The sequence below is a fragment of the Paramormyrops kingsleyae genome, chromosome 2 (genome assembly GCF_048594095.1).
Source record: "Paramormyrops kingsleyae isolate MSU_618 chromosome 2, PKINGS_0.4, whole genome shotgun sequence".
In the NCBI taxonomy this organism is placed as follows: domain Eukaryota; kingdom Metazoa; phylum Chordata; class Actinopteri; order Osteoglossiformes; family Mormyridae; genus Paramormyrops; species Paramormyrops kingsleyae.
This window is the reverse complement of record NC_132798.1, coordinates 42084441-42107670: the sequence shown is the minus strand read 5'-3', so window position 1 is coordinate 42107670 and position 23230 is coordinate 42084441. Positions and strand designations below refer to the sequence as shown.

The 23230-nt window shown below is 49.1% G+C and overlaps 1 protein-coding gene across 5 annotated transcripts in view; it reads left to right on the top strand.

The window, feature by feature from the left end:
- Nucleotides 1–23230, top strand: part of LOC111850556 (tetratricopeptide repeat protein 28-like) — a 240536-nt gene that overhangs the window by 73724 nt on the left and 143582 nt on the right. The window contains exon 1 of one of the 5 annotated variants that reach the window (XM_072709149.1): nucleotides 91–1098. The exons of the other annotated variants lie outside the window; for them this stretch is intronic. Coding sequence (XP_072565250.1) covers nucleotides 1072–1098 — 27 coding nt within the window. The 5' untranslated portion in view covers nucleotides 91–1071. Of the gene's footprint in view, nucleotides 1–90; nucleotides 1099–23230 lie in introns of those variants that run through there. 5 annotated transcript variants of the gene reach the window in all.

The window sequence follows — 23230 nt, the reverse complement described above, 5'->3', positions numbered from 1 at the left end:
TCAATTTTTGCCACTCCTGTCATGGATAGTGTCTCTTTAAATGGCTTGGTCCTGATCGCATAGTCTGGTCGGCTGGCTGATTTGATGCAGTGTTGTTGGGAAGTATGTTCTCGCTAGTTCTTGGAAAACACGACTTGTGTTGAGTCCTGGTTGCTCCTGTGGTTTGTATGGTACGTGGACCCGACGGCGCTATGACCGCGCGGTATCGCCCGCCTCTCCCTTTCGCTCCAGATCAGCAGAGCCGGAGCCCGAAGGAGTAGGAAAGGAAGTCATTAGTGTAGTGTAGTGTAGTCCAGTTTGTTACTGTTGCAGGATATCCTTCCAGCTCTTCGCGCAGAAATTCCTGGGATTTTTAAAGCTTTTTTCAACAACCCCCAACCCGACTGTTTCTCCATGGACCTCCGCGTATTCTTTGTACGCTTCTCTTGGAAATATGTTTAATATGCGGAATATGAGACGTCTGTCGGTCGTTTGGAATACCATTTAAATATAAATGCAATTTTTCCCGAGCAGAAGAATATAATTAAGAAGTCGAAAACTTTTCTTTTTTGCGATCAGTATTTCGTTTACTCTTAATGCTATTTTTCTAACACGAACACAACTGGATAACATTGTTTTTCATCACTTTTTACTGCATATACTGTAGATTTTTTAAGACGGGGGAAAATAAGTTATGCGAATAAGCGGTCCCAAGACCCCGGAGTTGCAGTGATGGGATTTTGCTGTCTTCAGTGAGGGACCCCGTCTCGGACGACGCGTTTAATGCAGCGGATCGCCCGTCCGCCTACAAGCCACTCGGACCGTTCGCCTGCTGCTGCGACTCGGTGCAGATCTGCGTTTTGTTCATATTTTTTTTGGTTGTTAACGCGGCGAGCACCGGTTCCCTGCTTCTCCGATCGCCTTCTGCCGCGTTCCCCACCCTTTCGTTTTCCTTCACGCCTTTCTTAGGGGGAGATATGCTGCGAGACTGAAGGAGGTCGCGGGGCATTATGACTTGCTCCTGCAACTTCATCGGGTCTCATTTCTCCAAGTGCATAACATCTTGATGCTGTACATTTTTGCTTTACAAATATGATGAAATGGCAGCCCCGGAAGAAGGTAAGGGACATTACCAGATCCCCGATGTTCAGCATGTATATTTTTAATGTCACAGGAATACGGTCTTTTTTCCCCGAGGGGACCAGTTTAGCCTTGCAATGTACATACTGTATATTCAGTGTTTTAAGTGTTTCGTCGAAGGTTTTTTAAAATAAACTATTTGAAGTGATTTGAACAAAACTGCAATGTTTATATTATATCGGTGACATTTTCCACTTTAGAACGGTATACATATATACTATTTATCCATAATAGTTCTGATACCTTTGTAGTGGGTTATGTGTGTGAATACTTCGTATTTATGGGCTGTATATGAAAGTTTTCTTTTTGATTGATTTGTACGGAGCGGAGTCAGTTACTTTGAGTATGTATCATGATTGGGAGGTATTTCGGTCTCTTACTGAGCGAGAGCGATTGGAGAAGCAGTAACACTGCAGGACGTGTTATGATGATGCAGAAAGAGGCCTGGGGCTGTCGTGGTCTGTAAGGCAGTTTGGTAGGGGGGGGGGGGAGGGGGTAAGAGATGACGGTCCGAGCTGTGCACTTTCTCCAGATTCATCACCAAAGGTTTCTCTGAGGGAGGCTGCAGGCTCCGGTGTACTTTCCGGTGGTGATACACTAGCTGGTATATCCTCGCAACATCTTCCAGCAGTCCTACTGGACCTCCTTCCTCACAATGTGAAGAATATATTCCCAGGATGTATTTTTCCCTTATTGGCCAGTTTGATTTTTTTAAAAACCCGATACAGAGATTTATCGTCTAATATTTGCTACTTGAGGTGTGTTAAATCAAAACTGATTGATTATCTAATGCGACTCCAGTAAACCCAGTTGGTTGCTTTAAACCGAGGATTGGGAGGGGGTCGCTCGGCCTTAAACGATACGTGGCCGAAACAGGTTTCATTCCTAAAGAGGCATGTGAAAATTACAGCACCACCTCCGAGTGCCCTCTGCATTTATAATATCCGGCTGTACATGCAGATGAAATCCTGCATCGCTCTGGCACACAGTTTTAAACCAACCTGGAATCACGATGTATTTTTCCACAATATAAAATACGAGCCTTCAACGGAGTAATTTATACGGCGTTTTCATGTGTTCGCCTCCCCGAGGGTGACATCGAGTAAGAAAGTAGCGAATAACCGCCGGGCTCTCAGTGCATGTCGTGACGCTTAATGGTACATGCGATGCTCTTCAGTGTGAGTGGAATGAGTGCGCCGCAGTCATGCAGTGGGTATGCCAGTATACATAAAGTAAATAAATAAATAAATGGGACTTGGGAATGTATATTAAAACTTTATGATGACAATAAATATCCCCTGAAACTTAAAAACCATCTTGAAGCGTCAGAGATGTATTGTCATTTCCTTTCTTCTCGCTAGAGGGCAATAACGGGAAGGCCGCCTCTCGCTACAATTTCATCGGTTCTGGAAATTAGGGCTTCTGGTTTGCATACCAATCAGCACGCCTTTTTGGTCTGTGAGCAAGCACCCGTTATTTGTTTTTGAAATATTTATAATATTTATTTTGTACAGCTTTTAATTAGGATATATTTAGCCCAGGCAGCCTGGTGTGTGTTTAAACAAACCCTATGGAAATTATCCTGTCAGTTTCATGAGCAAGTCAATAAAATATTGGTTTATGAGTCATTCTGACTGCTGACATGTACCTCTACCATGATATTCTGATGTAGTCTTTTGGGATAAAGGCCATGCTTGTTACTCATTGGTTGAGGTCATTGCATTGTTCTGTTTATCTGTGGGATTATTGGTTACTCTGTTCCCCTGTGACTTCATCTCCCCCCCAGCTAAGATGAGACTCCTGAGTCTTATTATGGCAGCCACATGTAAAACCTCTTGTTAGGATATAGGGAGACCACTGTCGAGTCATTGTAGTGCAGCCAATGAGGTGCCTCTATGAGTGGAATTTAGATCAGGATCAGGACATAAGCTCCGCCTACTGAGGCTCTTCAATGATGGCATCATGAGCGCTGGTGATCTCTTCTGCTGGGACCTCTGCTCCGCTTGTTGCATTTGCCCCTCAGGAGGTGGCAATGGCCTCATTGGGGAAGCTCTGCGCATTTGGGACATCAACACAAGTCACCATGCTAACAGTTCCCTGAATCCCTATTTCTGGCCAATGGCGATGGTTTGCTATTATTTATGATAACTGTCTGCATTTATAGTGGACTCATACCTTACCTCTATCTGAACTTTCTTACTTAAAGTATAAAGTAACTTCAGGATGTCCAGGCAGAAGGAAAACTGCTGTCAGATGGCCATTTTTAAATGGTCCCACTACGGTTTTATGTTCGATTTGAATGGTCCAATCAAAGTGTTTTTACCATCTGAGGAGAGTATCAGGATTGCTCAGTATGGCTCAGCATCATTACAGAATGCTACTTTTATATGTATGAGAATGAGGAAGATGAAGGCCCTTTCCTGCCATAAACCAGCAGATCTCTCCCTCGATGCACCTAGGAGTCTGCTTCACGTTCGCTCGTCTTGGAGTCTGCTTCACGCTCGCCTCCTCAGAGTCTGCTTTAAGATCACTTGCCTGAGAGTCTGCTTTAAGTTTACTTGTCTGAGAGTCTGCTTCAACTTCGCTCGTCTCAACGTCTGTTTCAAGCTCTCTTGCCTAGGAGTCAGCCTAAAGCTTGCTTGCATAGGAGTCTGCTTTGAACTTTTCCCGCTTCAGAATCTTCGCTCGCCTCGCTCACCTCAAAGTCTGCGCTGTCCCGCCTCAGAGCGTCTGCTCACCTCACTGGCCTCGGAGTCTGCGCTGTCCCTCCTCAGAGTGTCTGCTCACCTCACTGACCTCGGAGTCTGCGCTGTCCCGCCTCAGAGTGTCTGCTCACCTCACTGGCCTCGGAGTCTGCGCTGTCCCGCCTCAGTGTCTGCTCACATCACTGGCCTCGGAGTCTGCGTTGTTCTGCCTCAGAGCATCTGCTTGCCTCGCTGGCCTCAGAGTCTGCATTCGAACTTGTCTGCTTCAGAGTCTGTGCTCACTTAGTAGTCTGCGCTGAGTGTGCTTGCCTTGGAATCTGCGTTCGCCTTGGGGTCTGCGCTCGCCTTGGGGTCTGCGCTTGCCTTGGGGTCTGCACTCGCCTTGGGGTCTGCGCTTGCCGTGCTTCCCAGCTCTTTGTCCCTGTGTCGCGTTTCTCGTGCCCCCCAGGCTCCACTTGTCCGTGGAATGCTAATTTAGAAAGATAAAAAAGGGTCGTGTGCGACAGCTTCCCCCCAGCCCTCTTCTCCTCTCATCCAAACAAACTCAATAATTTACAGAAGTCCCCCATTCACCTCCCTGCACCCCTCATGTGTCTGCGCGCCTTCCTCCACGCCGCCTTTATCTCCGTATATCAGGACCACTCTCTCCCATAGCCCTGGCCTGCCAGAAATCGATGACGGGCTCCGGCTGAGCATCGATCCTCTCCCCCCCGGCTCTCGGCCCACGCTGGCTAATAATGGATTACACTGATAAGTTAAATACCCTGTTTTTGCCATGTCGGAGCCTGAGGTTCTTTCCCTCGCACTCCTGCTCACAGGCTGCTCACACACAGAGGAACAAGACCCCACCCACCACAGAGTACTGCTTTGTGAGTCTTAAAATCTTGGCTAATCTGACAGGATATGACCACAAATATATAACATCTGTGATTGGGGTCAGTTGAAGTTTAGGTGCTAGGTGTGATGGAGAACTGTACAGTATATTAGAGTGTGTCTGTATTTAACTGGGAACAAACGCATCAATCGTCCATCGATATTGCCTACAGCCGCTATATGTTGCCATAGACACTCACAGTATGTTTTATACTTTTAGTTCAACAGTCAAGTATTCTCTTAAAAACACACAATCAGCTAGTATACAAATTAGGGCTGGTGTGGCCTGGTGTGTGAATGAAGAACCTCTATACACATTCTTTGGCTATTCGAGCAGGTGGAACCTGACATGCTGTATTAGGTTTTAATGTAGAGGCTCACTCTGTGGTAATTGGGGGTAACTCCCCCAATTTCTGTCCTGCTAGGTTAGTACCATGACCTCCAAAGTTGTTAAAATAATCTAGATGATAACAGGCCATTTGGGGAACCTCTCTGTGTGGCCATGATCATTAAATACTGTACTGGCAGGCAAATCAAATTATTTTCAGTTAGGGTATTTAAAAAAAGTGGAATAATGCGGAAATCTTCTACTCTTTTCCTTACAGTATAAATATTGCATATCCATTTTGAGATTTGCAACATACCAATTGCTATTCCCAATAAATGATCTCCTTTATGGTGGTGTTACCCCATATTAAAGTGACAAATTCGTAATTCCTCCAGACAGATGTGGATCTGTGATCCCTTTGCACTCCTCTGCCGCTCATGGCTAAACAGCGTAACATCTCCTCTTTCCCACAAATTGTAAGCGAAGGTGCAAAATCACCCACTGATGAAGACCTGAAGACCAGTGTGGCATCCCATCCAGGGTGTCCCTTGCTGTGTACCCTGTGACACACTGGCATCCCATCCAGGGTGTCCCTTGCTGTGTGCCCTGTGACGGATTGGCATCCCATCCAGGGTGTCCCTTGCTGTGTGCCCTGTGACGGATTGGCATCCCATCCAGGGTGTCCCTTGCTGTGTGCCCTGTGACGGATTGGCATCCCATCCAGGGTGTCCCTTGCTGTGTGCCCTGTGACGGATTGGCATCCCATCCAGGGTGTCCCTTGCTGTGTGCCCTGTGACACACTGGCATCCCATCCAGGGTGTCCCTTGCTGTGTGCCCTGTGACGGATTGGCATCCCATCCAGGGTGTCCCTTGCTGTGTGCCCTGTGACGGATTGGCATCCCATCCAGGGTGTCCCTTGCTGTGTGCCCTGTGACGGATTGGCATCCCATCCAGGGTGTCCCTTGCTGTGTGCCCTGTGACACACTGGCATCCCATCCAGGGTGTCCCTTGCTGTGTGCCCTGTGACGGATTGGCATCCCATCCAGGGTGTCCCTTGCTGTGTGCCCTGTGACGGATTGGCATCCCATCCAGGGTGTCCCTTGCTGTGTGCCCTGTGACGGATTGGCATCCCATCCAGGGTGTCCCTTGCTGTGTGCCCTGTGACGGATTGGCATCCCATCCAGGGTGTCCCTTGCTGTGTGCCCTGTGACGGATTGGCATCCCATCCAGGGTGTCCCTTGCTGTGTGCCCTGTGACGGATTGGCATCCCATCCAGGGTGTCCCTTGCTGTGTGCCCTGTGACGGATTGGCATCCCATCCAGGGATGTCCCTTGCTGTGTGCCCTGTGACGGATTGGCATCCCATCCAGGGTGCCCCTTTCTGTGTGCCCTGTGACACACTGGCATCCTCTCTAGGGTGTCCCTTGCCGTGTGCCCTGCTCCCCGAGACCCTGGATAAGTAGTTGGAAGATGGGTAGAAGTACCTGTAGAATATCCCAGTTAGATTTGTTCTGGGACTTAAACCAGTAACCTTCCAGTTTCACATCTGTGTCACATTCTACATTACTTGCATAGGGCATGCACCCTCTGTTGTGGTTTTGTCTTTACCTCTGTTTCGAGCTGAGTTCTCGCCTGACAGCCTGGCCAACATGGCGTAGCTTTTTGGGAGTAATCCCGCCTGTTTCTTTCTGTTTACTCTTGTGTGAACGTCCCTTCGGCAGTTCAAAAATGGAGGAAGGAGAGAAAGTGAAAGTGGCCATATTCCTGGTGTGGGGTAACCTGGGGAGCATGTTTCATCGTGTTTCAACTGAAAACTTTTCCACTTATGTACTGGCAGTCCTTATCTTCTGTGATGTTTCTCTGTCAATGATCTCCTTTAGTAGCTCGTACCCCAGGGGACCTCAGTGATTCCTGTGTTTTTGCGCCGTTTATGAGATTCCTCTGGACAGGGTTAACTTCTCTCTCTCTCTCTGTATCAGTCTCCATGACATTCAGCACCATGGGAGCTCTTCGCATTGCAGGAGGTTGCGAGGGGTGTGGGATATATTTTTAACGAGAGAATCTTCCTTGCTTTCCCAGGGGTGGCATAAGGCCGAGCACAAGGGCTCAGTGGATCATGCACTTGTGGAATCTAGTGTGGGATCCATGCCATTGATGCTCATAATCTGTAGTTCCTCCTGTGATGGAATTAAGTGTCTGCTGGAGTTCATTGCTGGGCTGACACGTCTTTTCCTGCCATCGAGAGGCGCTGTGCTGGGTGACCACTCTTACCACTCTTTCATTACCATTATTAAATGATGCTGTTGTACTTGATTGAGAGAGAACCTCCTCAGAGCAGGGTGGAGACCTTGAGCGAGAGATGTGGTCTTCTGGACCTAGAGACCCCATGGGGGTGAGACAGGGTCATTAATGGCCGGGGGGTTTGCACTTACTACTCAGCAGATTCTCAGGACGGACCAGTGGTGCAGTTGGGAATATTCAGCTTCCCAACTCCCACCTGACCTCCAAATCCTGGGTTGCCATCAGCATGAGAGTGTGCTGGGGGGGGGGGGGGGCTTTAGGGGTGGGGCTGTAAGAAGGAGGTTTCCCCTCCACCACTTTGACATGATTTATGAGCCTGGCCGCCTTGCCTAACCCCCCCGGGGCTGCAGTCCAGCAGTAGGTGACTGTCCTTACCGCTGGAGCGTACCGCACCCTCACGGTGATATAGCAGTCTCGGTGACGTGCCGTCATCATCATCATCCTCTGCGTCACGGTCAAAGTGGGGGCACAGACACGCTTCGACTGATGATGTATTGCTAACAGCAGAAACGTTGTCAGATGTCCAGAATGCTGCATGGTACCGTCCACCAATCAGATCAGTTGGCTGTCAGGCTGGCCCCTCCCAGAGGCGGCTGTGTGTGCAATAAGCAGCTTCCCCTTGTGGTTACATGGTTTGTTTTTCTCACAATTATATATCTCCGAGCTGTATGGCACTATGCATATTTCCTGCCAATTTTGACAAAATCTTCAAATGTAGATTTTTTTTTGCTTGCATTATGCAGATGCCAAGTCCTGCCCTGAGGAGGAAACAGGCAGGAGACATCTATGATTTTATTTCTGTCACAATCTGCTCCACGGCAGGAAGTCGACACCTGAGTTACATCATATTTATTGGGATTTTTCTTCTCAGGCAGAAGTAGTTGAACACAGATCCACAGAGCAGTTATTGATGCTGGTCAACCCCCTTCCCAGGTGTCTGTTTTGCCCCTAAGCAGCAGCGGTATTGATCCCAGGGTACTCTGTGCTTCCAGGTGCATTTTAGAGGTGCCTATAGCGTATGGTGGTTAATGTGAAAATACAGGACTTAATTTTCCCAAACCATTAAAAATGCTTTGAACCAGCCATTTATTGGCTGGACTGCTGTCTTATCCTGTGCCCTGTGCATCATGGGATAGACCCCAGAACTGGATAAGCGGAGATGGATGGATGGAGGTCAGGGTGAGCCAGGCCAAGGCTGACTTGATTGGTGAACACTCTGGCCCTCTTGCCTCTTCAGATCAAACTGTGCTGTTCTTAACAGCCCCCACTTCCATCCAGGTCTGCTCAGTCTCAATAAGCACAGCGGCTCGGGGGCTGGTCATGTGACCCAGGCCTGCAGTGGCCGTACGTAAAGCTGCATTAGAGTCACAGTGCTGCTGAGAGGTTTGCCCGTAGGGGTTTCCCTCAGCATTAAGGACCAGTGCGGAACAGCGGCAGGCATGTAAACGAGGAGCAGGTCCTGTCATCGAAGACCCTTTAAAGACTAGGTGAAGACCACCAGAGAATAAGGGCCATTCAGAGGTGAAGAGAATGAGAAGTCAGCTGTTGTGTTTTTCCACAGTGTAACAATTTTAAAGAGGAACCTGACTGGTCTCTATGGGCGCTTTTCCACCACACAAAGTACGGTACTTTCGGTACTTTCGCTTTTCAGTGGTGGAATGTAACAAAGTATTTATACTTCGTTACTGTACTTAAGTACATTTTTATGTATCTGTACTTTACTTAAGTAAAAATAATAATGCATACTTTTTATTTTACTCCATTACATTTTGCGGCAATTATCTGTACTTTCTACTCCACTACATTTCTACAATTTATGCCGTTACTCGTTACATTTTCTGAACGCGATTTCCTCAAAATCTTGCATGAAAAAATAGTTAGCCTATTGTGTTCTGGCATTGTTTGCCATTTCCTACCAATCAGGTGGCTTTATTAGCTCCAATGATGGCAGAGCGCGCGTCAGTTAGCAGCACGAGCTGGTAGACTGGCTGGATTTCAAGAAGACGAGACGTTCAACATGGCGTCACACCACCACTAGTGTTTGGTTACTGTTGTGTTTCCCTTTTACTGCTCTTAACAGATGTGTTGAATAGTTTTGCAAGTACATAAATGATTTAAAGATATATCATGTCCTGATTGGTTTATCTTAATGGTATATTAGTGGGTAATACCTAGTAGATAACTTGTCATCCACATAATTCTAAGTTAGGGTACACACAGTATTGCAGAGTATTGCAATAAGCACACCCAACTTTCCAATACACATATACTGTATAGTTGCTAGTAATTATTACGAGCAATGACATCGGTAGAGGCGTAAGTTAGTATATCTACTATTCTTTTACAAAATGGCACACCCCAGACGTTGAGACAAACCATTGTGTGAGTACTTTTACTTAAAAAAATACTTTAAAGTAAATTTAAAAGTAATCACTTAGTACTTTCACTTAAGTAAGATTGTTGATGTAGCACTTCTACTTTTACTTGAGTACATATTTTGCAGGATATTTGTACTTTTACTTAAGTACTAAGCTTCAGTACTTCTTCCACCACTGTCGCTTATCCATTGACTTCCGGTCGAGTACCAGTACCGAAAGTGCCAAACCAGCTGGGGTACTTCTTTGGTACTTCAGTACTTTGGGGTGGGACTTGCAAATGTATTTGCTGTCGATTGGTTATGCAAATAGCCTGTCGCTGAAACACAAAATACAACCACCATCATTTGAAACACACAGTGAACAGCGAGAAACAAAATAAAAAGCAGTAGAAACAAAAATATAAAAAAGTAAAATGGAAGGATGGACAAACGAGGAAACACAGGCTTTAATCGCCATATGGTCGGATGAACAGATCCAGTGGGATTTGGATGGCATGACTCGAAATAAAATTATTTTAGCCATTCCGGGCAATTCAGTTTCCCTATGTTTCCCCTGTCGCGCGCTGATTTGTACACGGTTTCGCTGTTGTTTTCATGTCTTTTTACGAAGCACTTGAGGTAAACAAGCCATATATTTTAAAACATAATTTTTTATTTTATCACATGCCTTTTGTATGTTTTTTGTTTTTACAGATAATAAATGAAATTGTTTAATTTGCTGGATAGAGATATTTATTGATGAAAACGGTATAGTGTTGCTTATAAGACTATATTATGCATGACGATCTACTGTATTCACATGTAATAATGTACCTGAGTGATTTTCAGGCATCTCACATACATCTTTGCCTAAATATTAGGAGAAACATTATTTCCTGACATCCAGGATATTTGGTTCCCCCTGTTAAAACAGGTATACAGCAACTCTGGGCCTCGGTACTAATAACAATACAGTATTCACATGTAATAATGTACCTGAGTGATTTTCAGACATTTCACATACCTCTTTGCTTTAATATTAGGGGAAACATTATTTCCTCATAGACAGGGGAAACATAGGGAAACTGAATTGCCCGGAACACCGTAATAGCAAGCCGCTTGGAAGAAATGGGGCACACGCGAAACACCGAACAATGCCGCTTGAAAATCAAAAAACATAATTAAATAATTTGTTTGCCTTCAAAACACTGAATTAGCAGTAAGCTAATTCTTACTGTTTTGATCGGCTTAGCCAAAGTACAGTAAGTGTACCCACGTAAATGTAAATGATGGCAGCATTCATGCAATTTGGATATTACTGAATCTTATACTGTGATAGAAGATCACATAACACGACATAACAATAAACCGCATTTTCCAGCCTAAACTGTTAGTTTTAATTTTGGGCTGTTTTTTTTGTCAGTCTGGGGTGGTCACTGATGATGTCATTTGGCACTGGTACCATTTTTTTACGCCAGTGGAAAACCGACACGAAAGAAGCACCATACTTTCGGCACTTTATGGAAGTACCGAAAGTACGGTACCTGGTGCGGTGGAAAAACGCCCTATGCTCTCCTTGTAGGTAAAGGATTCCTGTGAGAACAGGCACCTTTAAAAAGCACCTGATGTAGCTCTCGACTATGGTGCTGTGAGATGTTTAGTAGCACATTGGGTGGGTAAGTTTCCTGGGTGCTTTGCGAGCATGGTGCTGTGGCAGAGCTGAAGGGAAGGTGAGGGACCCCCACATGTCTGGGTCTGCTGGTCTGGGCGGGACCAGAAAGATTTTTTTTCCTCCCGTAGCACCTCCCTCGCCGCCTGATGCCCCCTCAAGCCGCTCTGATGGCCGGCCGGTGTTCAGTTCCCAATTGGCTCGCCACGGCTCCCCCAGATGCTCTTCTAAGCCCGCTGATGCCTCTATTTCTGCAGCAAGATTGGTGGCGTCGAAGCATGAAGCAGCTCATGGGGTGGGGGGGTAGCAAAGCAAGCGTGAGCTAACTGCGAGGCTCTGACCTGCACGGCCGCTAACACCCTCAAATCCCCTCTAATTTAATCGGCCCTTAGTTGGCATTATTCGGGGGGGGGGGGTTGTGTCAAGAGGGGCTGTTTGTGCTGGGGAAGAGCCCCCCTATCCACTGTCATGCCACAGGAGAGAGGCGATGAGCCAGTGAGCGTGACAGACCTGTCCCATAATGCTCGGGATCGGGGTCAAGCTGCACGTACTGCTTTATAGCTGTGGCCTCTGTGGGGGAGTTTTCACATCTCACTGCTTGCCATCAGAGAGAGTGTGTCTATATGTGTGTGTGTGTGCATACGTGTCTGTGTGTGTGTGTCTGTGTATGTGTACGTACAATGGCTGACACCGAGGAAATAAACATCCCAGTGAGTCAGGAGCAGAAATCCCTGCCTAATTCTTAAAACTGAGCATTTCTCCAAACAAATGTTTGAAAGAGCACAGAATGTAACACTGTGATGTATGTATTATAAGACTCATAATTTACTCCGAGTGGAGATAAACAAACAGCTGAGCGTAAATCATAGGAGATTCTGGGAACGGTGCAGGCGAGGACAAGAGGGGTCCAAGGTGAGGCTGCCTCGTTCGCCACACGTGTGGGTGGCTCTTGGCTGACACTTGCTGTGTGTGGAGTGGTGATGAGGAAGGGTGGCAGGAGATGGATCCATCTTCTGTAGCCCTCATCCCATACAGGTGGGATGCCGATCTGCACAGGTGCGGGTGTTTTAGAGATGCTAGTTTGCCTGTGCTCCCTGTGTCCTCTGTGCTCCCAGTGCACCCTGTGCTCTCTCTGTGCCCCCTATGCTCTCTGTGCCCCTTGTGCCCTCTGTGCTCCCAGAGTACCCTGTGCCCTCTGTGCTCCCTATGCTCTTTGTGCTTTCTCTGTGCTCCCAGTGCACCCTGTGTCCTCTGTAGTCCCAGTGCACCCTGTGCTCTCTCTGTGCCCCCTATGCTCTCTGTGCCTCTTGTGCCCTCTGTGCTCCCAGTGCACCTTGTGCCCTCTGTAGTCCTAGTGCACCCTGTGCTCTCTGTGCCCTCTGTGGTCCCTATGGTCTTTGTGCTTTCTCTGTGCTCCCTGTGTTCTCTCTGTGCTTTCTGTGCCTTCTGTGCACTCTCTGCGTTCCCTGTGCTCTCTGTGCTCTTTGGTCTCTCTGTGTTCTCTATCCCCTACTCTGCGCAGCCTGCTCTACATTCACCTTGAGCCCTCAACGGGGAACATAAATAAATAATAATGTAAAGATGGGCTCCTCGGAGCTGCTCCTGTGTGTAATCTGTCACTCTGAGGGAGTGTGTGACGCCAGCTTTATGGCCTGTCCCGGAGCCTGAAATAAGGTTAATGACAGATGGGGATTCTGTTATTTAAGGACATCCTAAGCCCCTGCCGACAGGCTCGGTATGGGAGCGGGGTCCACCAGGCCAATGCTAAATGAGCATGATGCACCTCGATATTAATCAATGAAAAATGACTGCGCGGGAAGACCGGCTATGCCAACATTTAAAAGGATTACTCAGTCAGTGACCCATTTTCTCCAGGGCCATTTTCTGCAAGGGCAGAACACATGCGTCACATGACTCAAGACTCACCCTCCCCACACCCCCCAGCCCCTACCCCTGGTGCTGCAGCACAGGACGTAACACCCTTGGAGTCGAGATGGCTGTTTGATAATTGTCCGCTTCCACTTTTCATTTCAGGTCACTTCGGCCAGATGTGGCCTGCGTGTTTCTGCCCGCTTTAGCTACTTGGTTGTTTTTCTGTTTTACGCTTGTGGTTATTTCAGGAAATCACTGACACAAAAATGCGTAACCAAAAATGGGTCATTATAAATAGGGATGGGGTGGCAAAGAGCCTCATGGAGAGCCCTGTTAGCTCACAGGGATGGGGTGGCATGGAGCCCCATGGAGAGCCCTGTTAGCTCACAGGGATGGGGTGGCAAAGAGCCTCATGGAGAGCCCTGTTAGCTCACAGGGATGGGGTGGCAAAGAGCCTCATGGAGAGCCCTGTTAGCTCACAGGGATGGGGTGGCATGGAGCCCCATGGAGAGCCCTGTTAGCTCACAGGGATGGGGTGGCACGGAGCCCCATGGGGAGCCCTGTTAGCTCACTGCAATGGGGTGGCATGGAACCTCATGCAGAGCCCTGTTAGCTCACAGGGATGGGGTGGCACAGAGCCCCATGGAGAGCCCTGTTAGCTCACAGGGATGGGGTGGCACGGAGCCCCATGGAGAGCCCTGTTAGCTCACAGGGATGGGGTGGCATGGAGCCCCATGGAGAGCCCTGTTAGCTCACAGGGATGGGGTGGCATGCAGCCTCATGGAGAGCCCTGTTAGCTCACAGGGATGGGGTGGCATGGAGCCCCATGGAGAGCCCTGTTAGCTCACAGGGATGGGGTGGCATGGAGCCCCATGCAGAGCCCAGTTAGCTCACAGGGATGGGGTGACACGGAGCCCCATGGAGAGCCCTGTTAGCTCACAGGGATGGGGTGACACGGAGCCCCATGGAGAGCCCTGTTAGCTCACAGGGATGGGGTGACACGGAGCCCCATGGAGAGCCCTGTTAGCTCACAGGGATGGGGTGACACGGAGCCCCATGGAGAGCCCTGTTAGCTCACAGGGATGGGGTGACACGGAGCCCCATGGAGAGCCCTGTTAGCTCACAGGGATGGGGTGGCACGGAGCCCCATGGAGAGCCCTGTTAGCTCACAGGGATCGGGTGGCATGGAGCCCCATGGAGAGCCCTGTTAGCTCATAGATATGAGGGGCATACAGCCCCATGGAGAGCCCTGTTAGCTCACAGGGATGGGGTGGCATGGAGCCCCATGGAGAGCCCTGTTAGCTCACAGGGATGGGGTGGCATGCAGCCTCATGGAGAGCCCTGTTAGCTCACAGGGATGGGGTGGCATGGAGCCCCATGGAGAGCCCTGTTAGCTCACAGGGATGGGGTGGCATGGAGCCCCATGCAGAGCCCAGTTAGCTCACAGGGATGGGGTGACACGGAGCCCCATGGAGAGCCCTGTTAGCTCACAGGGATGGGGTGACACGGAGCCCCATGGAGAGCCCTGTTAGCTGATAGATATGGGGGGCATGCAGCCTCATGTTGAGCCCTGTTAGCTCGCATACCCAGGCCTCTGCGGTTGATTCCTGTGTGTGTGGAGTTTGCATGCTCTCCCTATCCTCGTCACAGTCTCCTGCCACAGTCCAAAAAACAGTTAGAAATGGTGTGTCTAGTGTGAGTGTTTACCTGCCATGGGCTGCCATCCTTTCTGGGGGGGTCCCCTGCTTCGTACTTAGTCTGCTGGCACAGGCTTTAAGTGCTATGGGAAATGAAGAGATGATGTTCTAACTCTTTTCTAATAATGGCCTTGAATGACTGTTGAATATAAACAAAGCATTTTCCCGTAAGAGCTTGTTGTGTGTTGCTGAGGCCACTGCCACCTCGCAGTCTGACTGGGAGCCGTGAAAGCGGGATGGGTGTCAGCCTGCAGCTCTTAATGAGGAAGGAAGGAAGGAAGGAAGGAAGGAAGGAAGACACTGAAGGTGTTTCCAGGAAAAGGCTGACTGTGGGCTGCCAGCAGTTTGGTGTGGATCTGCTGTGGAGCCTAGTGGCTGAGTGTCTGTCTGTGGGCAGCCTGACTTGTAACCCCCCCACTCCCACCAGACTGGGGAGACAGATGCTCACACCACCTTTACCTGTCTCTCACTCTTCCTACTGGGCACGCTCACACCAGCCTTACCCATCTCTCACTGTCCCTACTGGGCACGCTCACACCACCTTTACCCATCTCTCACTGTCCCTACTGGGCACGCTCACACCAGCCTTACCCATCTCTCACTGTCCCTACTGGGCACGCTCACATCACCCTTACCCATCTCTCACTGTCCCTACTGGGCACGCTCACACCACCTTTACCCATCTCTCACTGTCCCTACTGGGCACGCTCACACCAGCCTTACCCATCTCTCACTGTCCCTACTGGGCACGCTCACACCAGCCTTACCCATCTCTCACTGTCCCTACTGGGCACGCTCACACCACCTTTACCCATCTCTCACTGTCCCTACTGGGCACGCTCACACCAGCCTTACCCATCTCTCACTGTCCCTACTGGGCACGCTCACATCACCCTTACCCATCTCTCACTGTCCCTACTGGGCACGCTCACACCACCTTTACCCATCTCTCACTGTCCCTACTGGGCACGCTCACACCAGCCTTACCCATCTCTCACTGTCCCTACTGGGCACGCTCACACCAGCCTTACCCATCTCTCACTGTCCCTACTGGGCACGCTCACACCAGCCTTACCCATCTCTCACTGTCCCTACTGGGCACGCTCACATCACCCTTACCCATCTCTCACTGTCCCTACTGGGCACGCTCACATCACCCTTACCCATCTCTCACTGTCCCTACTGGGCACGCTCACACCACCCTTACCCATCTCTCACTGTCCCTACTGGGCACGCTCACACCACCCTTACCCATCTCTCACTGTCCCTACTGGGCACGCTCACATCACCCTTACCCATCTCTCACTGTCCCTACTGGGCACGCTCACACCACCCTTACCCATCTCTCACTGTCCCTACTGGGCACGCTCACACCACCCTTACCCATCTCTCACTGTCCCTACTGGGCACGCTCACACCACCCTTACCCATCTCTCACTGTCCCTACTGGGCACGCTCACACCACCCTTACCCATCTCTCACTGTCCCTACTGGGCACGCTCACATCACCCTTACCCATCTCTCACTGTCCCTACTGGGCACGCTCACACCACCCTTACCCATCTCTCACTGTCCCTACTGGGCACGCTCACACCAGCCTTACCCATCTCTCACTGTCCCTACTGGGCACGCTCACACCACCCTTACCCATCTCTCACTGTCCCTACTGGGCACGCTCACACCACCCTTACCCATCTCTCACTGTCCCTACTGGGCACGCTCACACCAGCCTTACCCATCTCTCACTGTCCCTACTGGGCACGCTCACACCAGCCTTACCCATCTCTCACTGTCCCTACTGGGCACGCTCACATCACCCTTACCCATCTCTCACTGTCCCTACTGGGCACGCTCACATCACCCTTACCCATCTCTCACTGTCCCTACTGGGCACGCTCACACCAGCCTTACCCATCTCTCACTGTCCCTACTGGGCACGCTCACACCACCCTTACCCATCTCTCACTGTCCCTACTGGGCACGCTCACACCAGCCTTACCCATCTCTCACTGTCCCTACTGGGCACGCTCACATCACCCTTACCCATCTCTCACTGTCCCTACTGGGCACGCTCACACCAGCCTTACCCATCTCTCACTGTCCCTACTGGGCACGCTCACACCACCCTTACCCATATGCCACCCTCCCTACTGGGCACGCTCACACCACCTTTACCTGTTTCTCACTGCCCCTCAAACACTTCATACACCACTGATTGGTTCCCATCAGAGAGGGGGGAAAATGTTTAACTAGCTGATAAAATCCAGTTTAGGGCCAAAAGACAAAGACTAAGCTAGACTGACTGCAGACTTTCCCAGGCGATTATTAGAAAGGGGGACTTCTATTTTGTATTATTCAATAATTGCTCAGCATAGTTTTATTATGGAAGTCCTTCATCAGTTTGGTTTCTGAGATGCTTTTGCTAGACTTTATGCTGCCGCCCTCTGAGTGTCTAACCTCCCTGAGTGACTCTGCTCCCCCCGCTGTGCTGGATTGCTGGGAAGCTTTTGCCCTCTCACCCCTAATCCTGTCAGGGTTAATTAAATGTGAAGAGGAACACCAGTGAGAAGCTTTGCTCTGTTTGTTCGACACCGCAGATAATTTGGGGCCATGCTGAACTCGTGGTCTAGGTCAGGTGACTGAGATCAAAGGGCCTGCTGGGTGGGTGCCCCCCAGCCTCATTATGTGCAACATGGGGGTGTGTGTGGTAGGGTTCAGAGGCGGACGGTAGGCGCACACGTGATACACCTCCTCACACATCACAGCATGGCCTCATCCTCTTACCTAACTCAACCTCATTGGACCCCCCCCCCCCAGATGTCACCTGTTTGGAGGGTATATCAGGAGTGATTTAACTCTCATTTCACAATCCATTGGTGGGGGGCAGGCTCATGTTCTTCTGGGGTCAGCAGAGTGCAGCTCCTCCCTCACTCCTCAATCACCCCCGTGAGCCTGTGACAGATACATGCCCCCCCACCTTGGTCAGCTGGACCCTGCTGACTTCCTATTGGTGGTGTGTCAAAGCGAAGCCAGCCTCCTCTTTACAGACAGCTGGGGAAATTTGGGTTCTGGGGGGGGGGGGTGCTCTCACGCCTGCTCCAGGGAGAGTCACCATTGCAGGCGTCAAGGCCTATTTATAAATGTTATATGAGGCCTTTATGTACAGAGCACATTGAAGTGGGTGATTTCCAGTCGCAGGGTTCCAGGCTGTGGGGGGGGGGGGGGGTCCACCTGTGTCCTCCAGTCATTTTCCTTGGAATTGGGGTCCAAAAGAAGCAGTTGATTAAAACACAGGTCTGATAGCTTAACATGTGTTGATGTGTGTTGGCTGGCAATCGCTGGTGCCAGAATCGCCACATGACACTCTCACCCTGGGTGAGAAGCAAATGAATATCAATACAAATAAAAATAAGAATGGTGGTTTCGATACTTTTTGAAGTCTGTTTTTCAGTCAGTATTCAGGTCAGTCTTTGTTACCTACTGCGGTGGACTGTAGATGCATGAGGTCCATGGTGAAGCGTTTTCAGTCGCCATAATCGGTGAATGGGGTCCCGCAGCTGCCAGCCGCAGAGCCGTGGTGGTGCTTCTGGGTCGACCATGTGCTGCGCAGCTGGGGGGTTCTGCAGCGTCCTGGTGATGCGCATTAAGGTGCGACGCCCTGATTTTCAAGGGTGATGCAAAGCCAACAGGGAGGACTTTGTAAAACTTGCATGGAATGCTGGTCGGGAGAGGAAGCCAAAGCACAATGAATACTCTCACACTCCGCATATGCGCAGACATGCATAGATACATAAACAGACACACACACATGCGCACAGAGACACACACACACCTATACATTCCATTATCATATACAAAACATCTTGGGGTCAAAGGTCATCTTCATCTCATGTCCGTTCAGAGAGGGAAAATGTTTTAAGTCTGTGTTTTTTTAATGTACTCCAAAACATACGCATTTAATCTGGACATATAACGTCCTTGTGCTGGGTTTTACTAAGTTTTTTACACCCATTTTTCACAGTGAAAAACACCTGTTTTTTTTAGTTTTATTAGCCTGTTGGCGTCATTCTCCGGCTGAAGTTAAGACGTTTTCCCACTCTGATTATTGTTGTAGACACAATTACAATGAGCAAAGGCACGCAACATAATCCACAGCATTTGCTTAATAAGTCATGTGTGAAATTACCCACTAAATTAACATTTTGAATCTAATTTACCCACATCATTGCAAAATATTAAGGCAGACATCTTTCTAGGGACATTTTGTCAAAACATCTTCACTTTCTTCACTGTCCGTTTGTTTCTTTGGAAACTTTCCTGCTCCACCTTCTGCATGAGAGAGCCTCCCCTCCACGACTCCCTCAGGGGGATTGTGAAGACCTGGGGGGGGGGTCCCTTTTTTTTGCATTTGCAGCTCCTCCCTGCTCCATGTATGTGTCCTCATGACTTTCTGTTGCTGTTATTGCTTAGCAAAGACTTACCCATAGCGACTTGCACTTTTTTGTATCTGTCCACTTTGTTTGTTCAGCTGCATATTTTCCGTTAAATTGCAGAGGCTTGACCGTCAGTCTGCTAACCTCCATACGCTGTCGGCTCTACAACGGGCAGCTGGCGCTATCCTGCTAGGATTTGAAAGGCCTGAAAGTTTGCACGACTCCATGCCTGGGTGCCTGCAGCTTGGGCTTCAAAGCCACTGTAGGTCTTGCTTCAGGATACCAAGGCTGGTAAATAGCGGGGGCTGTTTTTTTTTCCAGTGGGAGTTGGACGAGCAGCTAGTGGTGTTGGCATTTACCCGGCTCAAATAGCTGTCTCGGCATCACAGACTCCGGGGAGCCGGCATACGGCTCCAGCAGTGCTGCAGGCTAATGAAACATTCGGGCAAGTCTGTGGATTTGAAAAAGAGGCAGAACTTGCACCCATCTCCGCGAGATGACAGTTGGGGAACTGGGCAGTGTGGATACTGTCGAGGGTTTTGCTCAGCGTTTCGTTTTGTAGGGCTTCACGAGGAAGACTTGTGTTCACAGTCTGGTTCTCTAAAAATGACTCGCAAAATCTAGCCCTTCTACACAAATCTGTACCCAACTGATCTACCATTTTCCTGCTAATCCAATAAGTCAACATGTTGTGTTTTGTTTTGGTATAAATTGTGATCATTAAAGTGTTTACCACCAAATCGTTCCTGCCTTATTATTTGTCTAGCGCGCACTTGGTTAGCAGAAGCGCTCATTTTCGTTTGGGCCACTTCCCTGCGTCCCATTAGCCGGGATGAGACTGCCAGCTAGCTGCAGGAATTCGCCATTCCCCATTCCGGAGATGTAGGCTTTGGATGGGAAACGCGGTGACTTCGCGGGCACCGCGGTCACAGAAATGCCCACCTCTCACCCGCGAACCCTGTGAAACTGCCTCCAAAATACACAGGCCGGGAAGTCGCTGCAGTCTGCCGACGGTGCCTCTCGCTGAGAGCCAGCTGCCCACCGCTTATCGGGAGCCTTTCCTGCCAGGGAGACTCTCAGCTGCCACGTTCCATTTCCTTTTCCGACCAAAACTGCCGCTAGATCAGGGGGGGAATGCAGACCCTGAAAAGTTTGCGTTGACTCTCATTCAAGCGGTTTTACATACTTTTTGTGTTTCACATGAGTTGTTAGTTACCGATGCAGCCTGTCCTTGGTTTCATTCAACGTACATCATGTGACACCTTCACGTTTGGCAAATTTGTATCAAATTATTTCATTTAAGCGATAGCAAGTCACAGAGGTGTTTCCGGAGAGGCTGGAATGGTTTTTAGGGAGGGGGGCAGGCAGCTGATTAGAATATTATTCGAGTTAATTAAGGCTGGGCTTTATATTAGCTCCCTTCCCCCACCTCTTTGTGTAATCTAATTATGGCTTGTGGTTTTCCAGTTCCATCAAATAAAGTCTGAACTGCTCCTGCTGAGAAGCCAGGGAAACCCTGTCTTTACAGAGTCTGAAGTGCTGCTCAGTTCGTAAACAAAAAGAAACTGACGTCGGAAATATCCATCACCATAAAAATGTTTGTGGTTTATTGCTATGACTGTGAGTAATCTATTTTCTTTTTTTTCTGCATTTTTACTGATGAAAATGATCTGCTCTGTGATGGGATTGGCTGCCATTGACTTAAGGGGTTGTGCATATTGCCAACATGCTCTCCCTCATAAAATACCTTATGATTTCCTTCTGTCCCCAACATACGGTTTCTTCTGGAAAATTTGAATTACTTGACGCTAGCCGGCCTCCGACTGAGAACATTACCGAGCTCAGCCCACACTGCTGTCTGACCACAATAAATTGAAGTTTGTTTAAGTAACAAAAATGTTGTTGAGACAGTAGCGACATTCATAAAAAGACACATACTGTACACACACACAGTTGGGTAAACATATCCTTACGGGGACCGCTCATTGATTTCTATGGGAAAAATGCTAATGCTAACTATGACAAACTTAACCCCACCCAGCCCTAACCATAACCATAAGTAACCTTATGGTTACTTATGGTTCGTAATCCTATTGTGAAAACAGATCTAATAGTAGGTTTACCTTGGAAAAATACGTTTTTTTCATTAAATTAAGTGTCATGTTAAAATGTTGTGGAAAACTCAGACATTCATTATATTTCTGCTTTATAAAAAAATCCAAGTTACCATCATTTAAGCTGCCAGTGCACCTGTGTCTGCCTGTCAGTTATTAAAATGATTGATTAGTTTTCAGCAAAATGAAACATGGTGAAATATACAGCTTGGCTGTTAATGTGGCCACTGCCTCTTGTGTTGTGCGTATGATGTTGATATTTTTCACTTTAGAGTGCTTGGTTTCCAGCCTAGTTCCACGACGTGTATTTAATACCGCGCTAATCAGCTTATGCTATGTACGTTGGCAACACGCCGCTGAGATTAGGGCCGTCGCTAACACAGCATGCCGTGGTCATGTGACAGGTTTGGTGAGAGAGACGCAGCGATGAGCCGCTACTGGGCTAGCTCTCCATGCCGCTACTGGGCTAGCTCTCCATGCCGCTACTGGGCTAGCTCTCCATGCCGTCGTCTCTCTCCTCCTCTCTACCAGCATATTCCCTTTCTTGGCGTTTGAGTAACTCTCTCTCTCTCTCTCTCTCTCTCTCTCGAGAGACGGACCTACAGTGAGGTTGTCCAAAAATGTCCTTCCATCTTTGGGAACTTCCGAAAGTGGGCCGCTTTCCACGCTGGCGTGGGCCGTTTAGCGTTATTCCCGCCACATCAGAAAGGCGCGGAAGCCCTCGGAGGCTTTCATCTCGCCGCTAAACCAGGCCGAAATGAGAGGCGTGGTGCTGGCAGCTTCCGCCCATCTGGACGCGGATCAGTCGCCGCCGCTTCCCTCGCCCCTCTCTTAACTGACCCAGCTAAAGATCCCCTCCCAGTTTCGCACTCTCTCTTCTTTCTCTCGGCGCATCGCGTCAGCTTCCTTCGTTAGGGAGCTTCCCCTCCGCATCCTTTATCCTGAGAGTGAAATAAGATGCGGGGAGCCCTGCAGAGGGGAATCTGTACCGTGCTGTTTCACTCTGGCCCGTCATGAATCGCCCTGCTATATTTGCTCTGGGGATGGCGATATTCAACCCAGGGTTTCTTTTTGCTTGGCCGTGCTAAGCAGCTGTGTGAGTGGAGGTTCCAGGAGGCGCATCAATGCAAATGTTCTGAACAGTAGCAGATTAGGGTCTGGCGTAATTTGGTTACACGTTCAGGCAGCTACATCTCTGTACCATTTCTGTTCTCTCTTTTGTTAAGATTACTGACCATATGGCTACAAATATTATTTGATGAAGGATTTAAGGTTAATTTATAACAATCTGCATGCATTCATCAGTACTTAATGGTGGTTATGGTTTGTCTGGCTGGTGCAGAGCTATTAGAGACCATATGGCTGTCTGGGAGCCATGGTGGGGCTCTGTAATGAGATCGGGGGGGTGGGGGGTGGGGAGTCTGGAGTTACAGCCCCCCCTAAACGTTCACGCACACAAATGCGGTGGGTGGGTCGTGTTTGTGATCTCTTTCCAGCGGCCTGTTCAGCGAGGATGGGCTCCTGCAGGAATTGTACCCCCCCCCAGATCCCCCAGTAGCCCAATTACTGTCAAATCTTGTCTTAGATGTTCCCTGTAATCCCCCACACACCTCCCCCAACACCCCCCCCCCTTTACATAATGGCTAAGCAAAATCAGCTGAAGACTGTCTATGCCCCCTCACCCCAACCAAAACAAATGTTCAGATCTGCCGTTACGAGGAGATGGTCTTAATAACGACATAGTCCTGGGACAGTCGTGTGCCG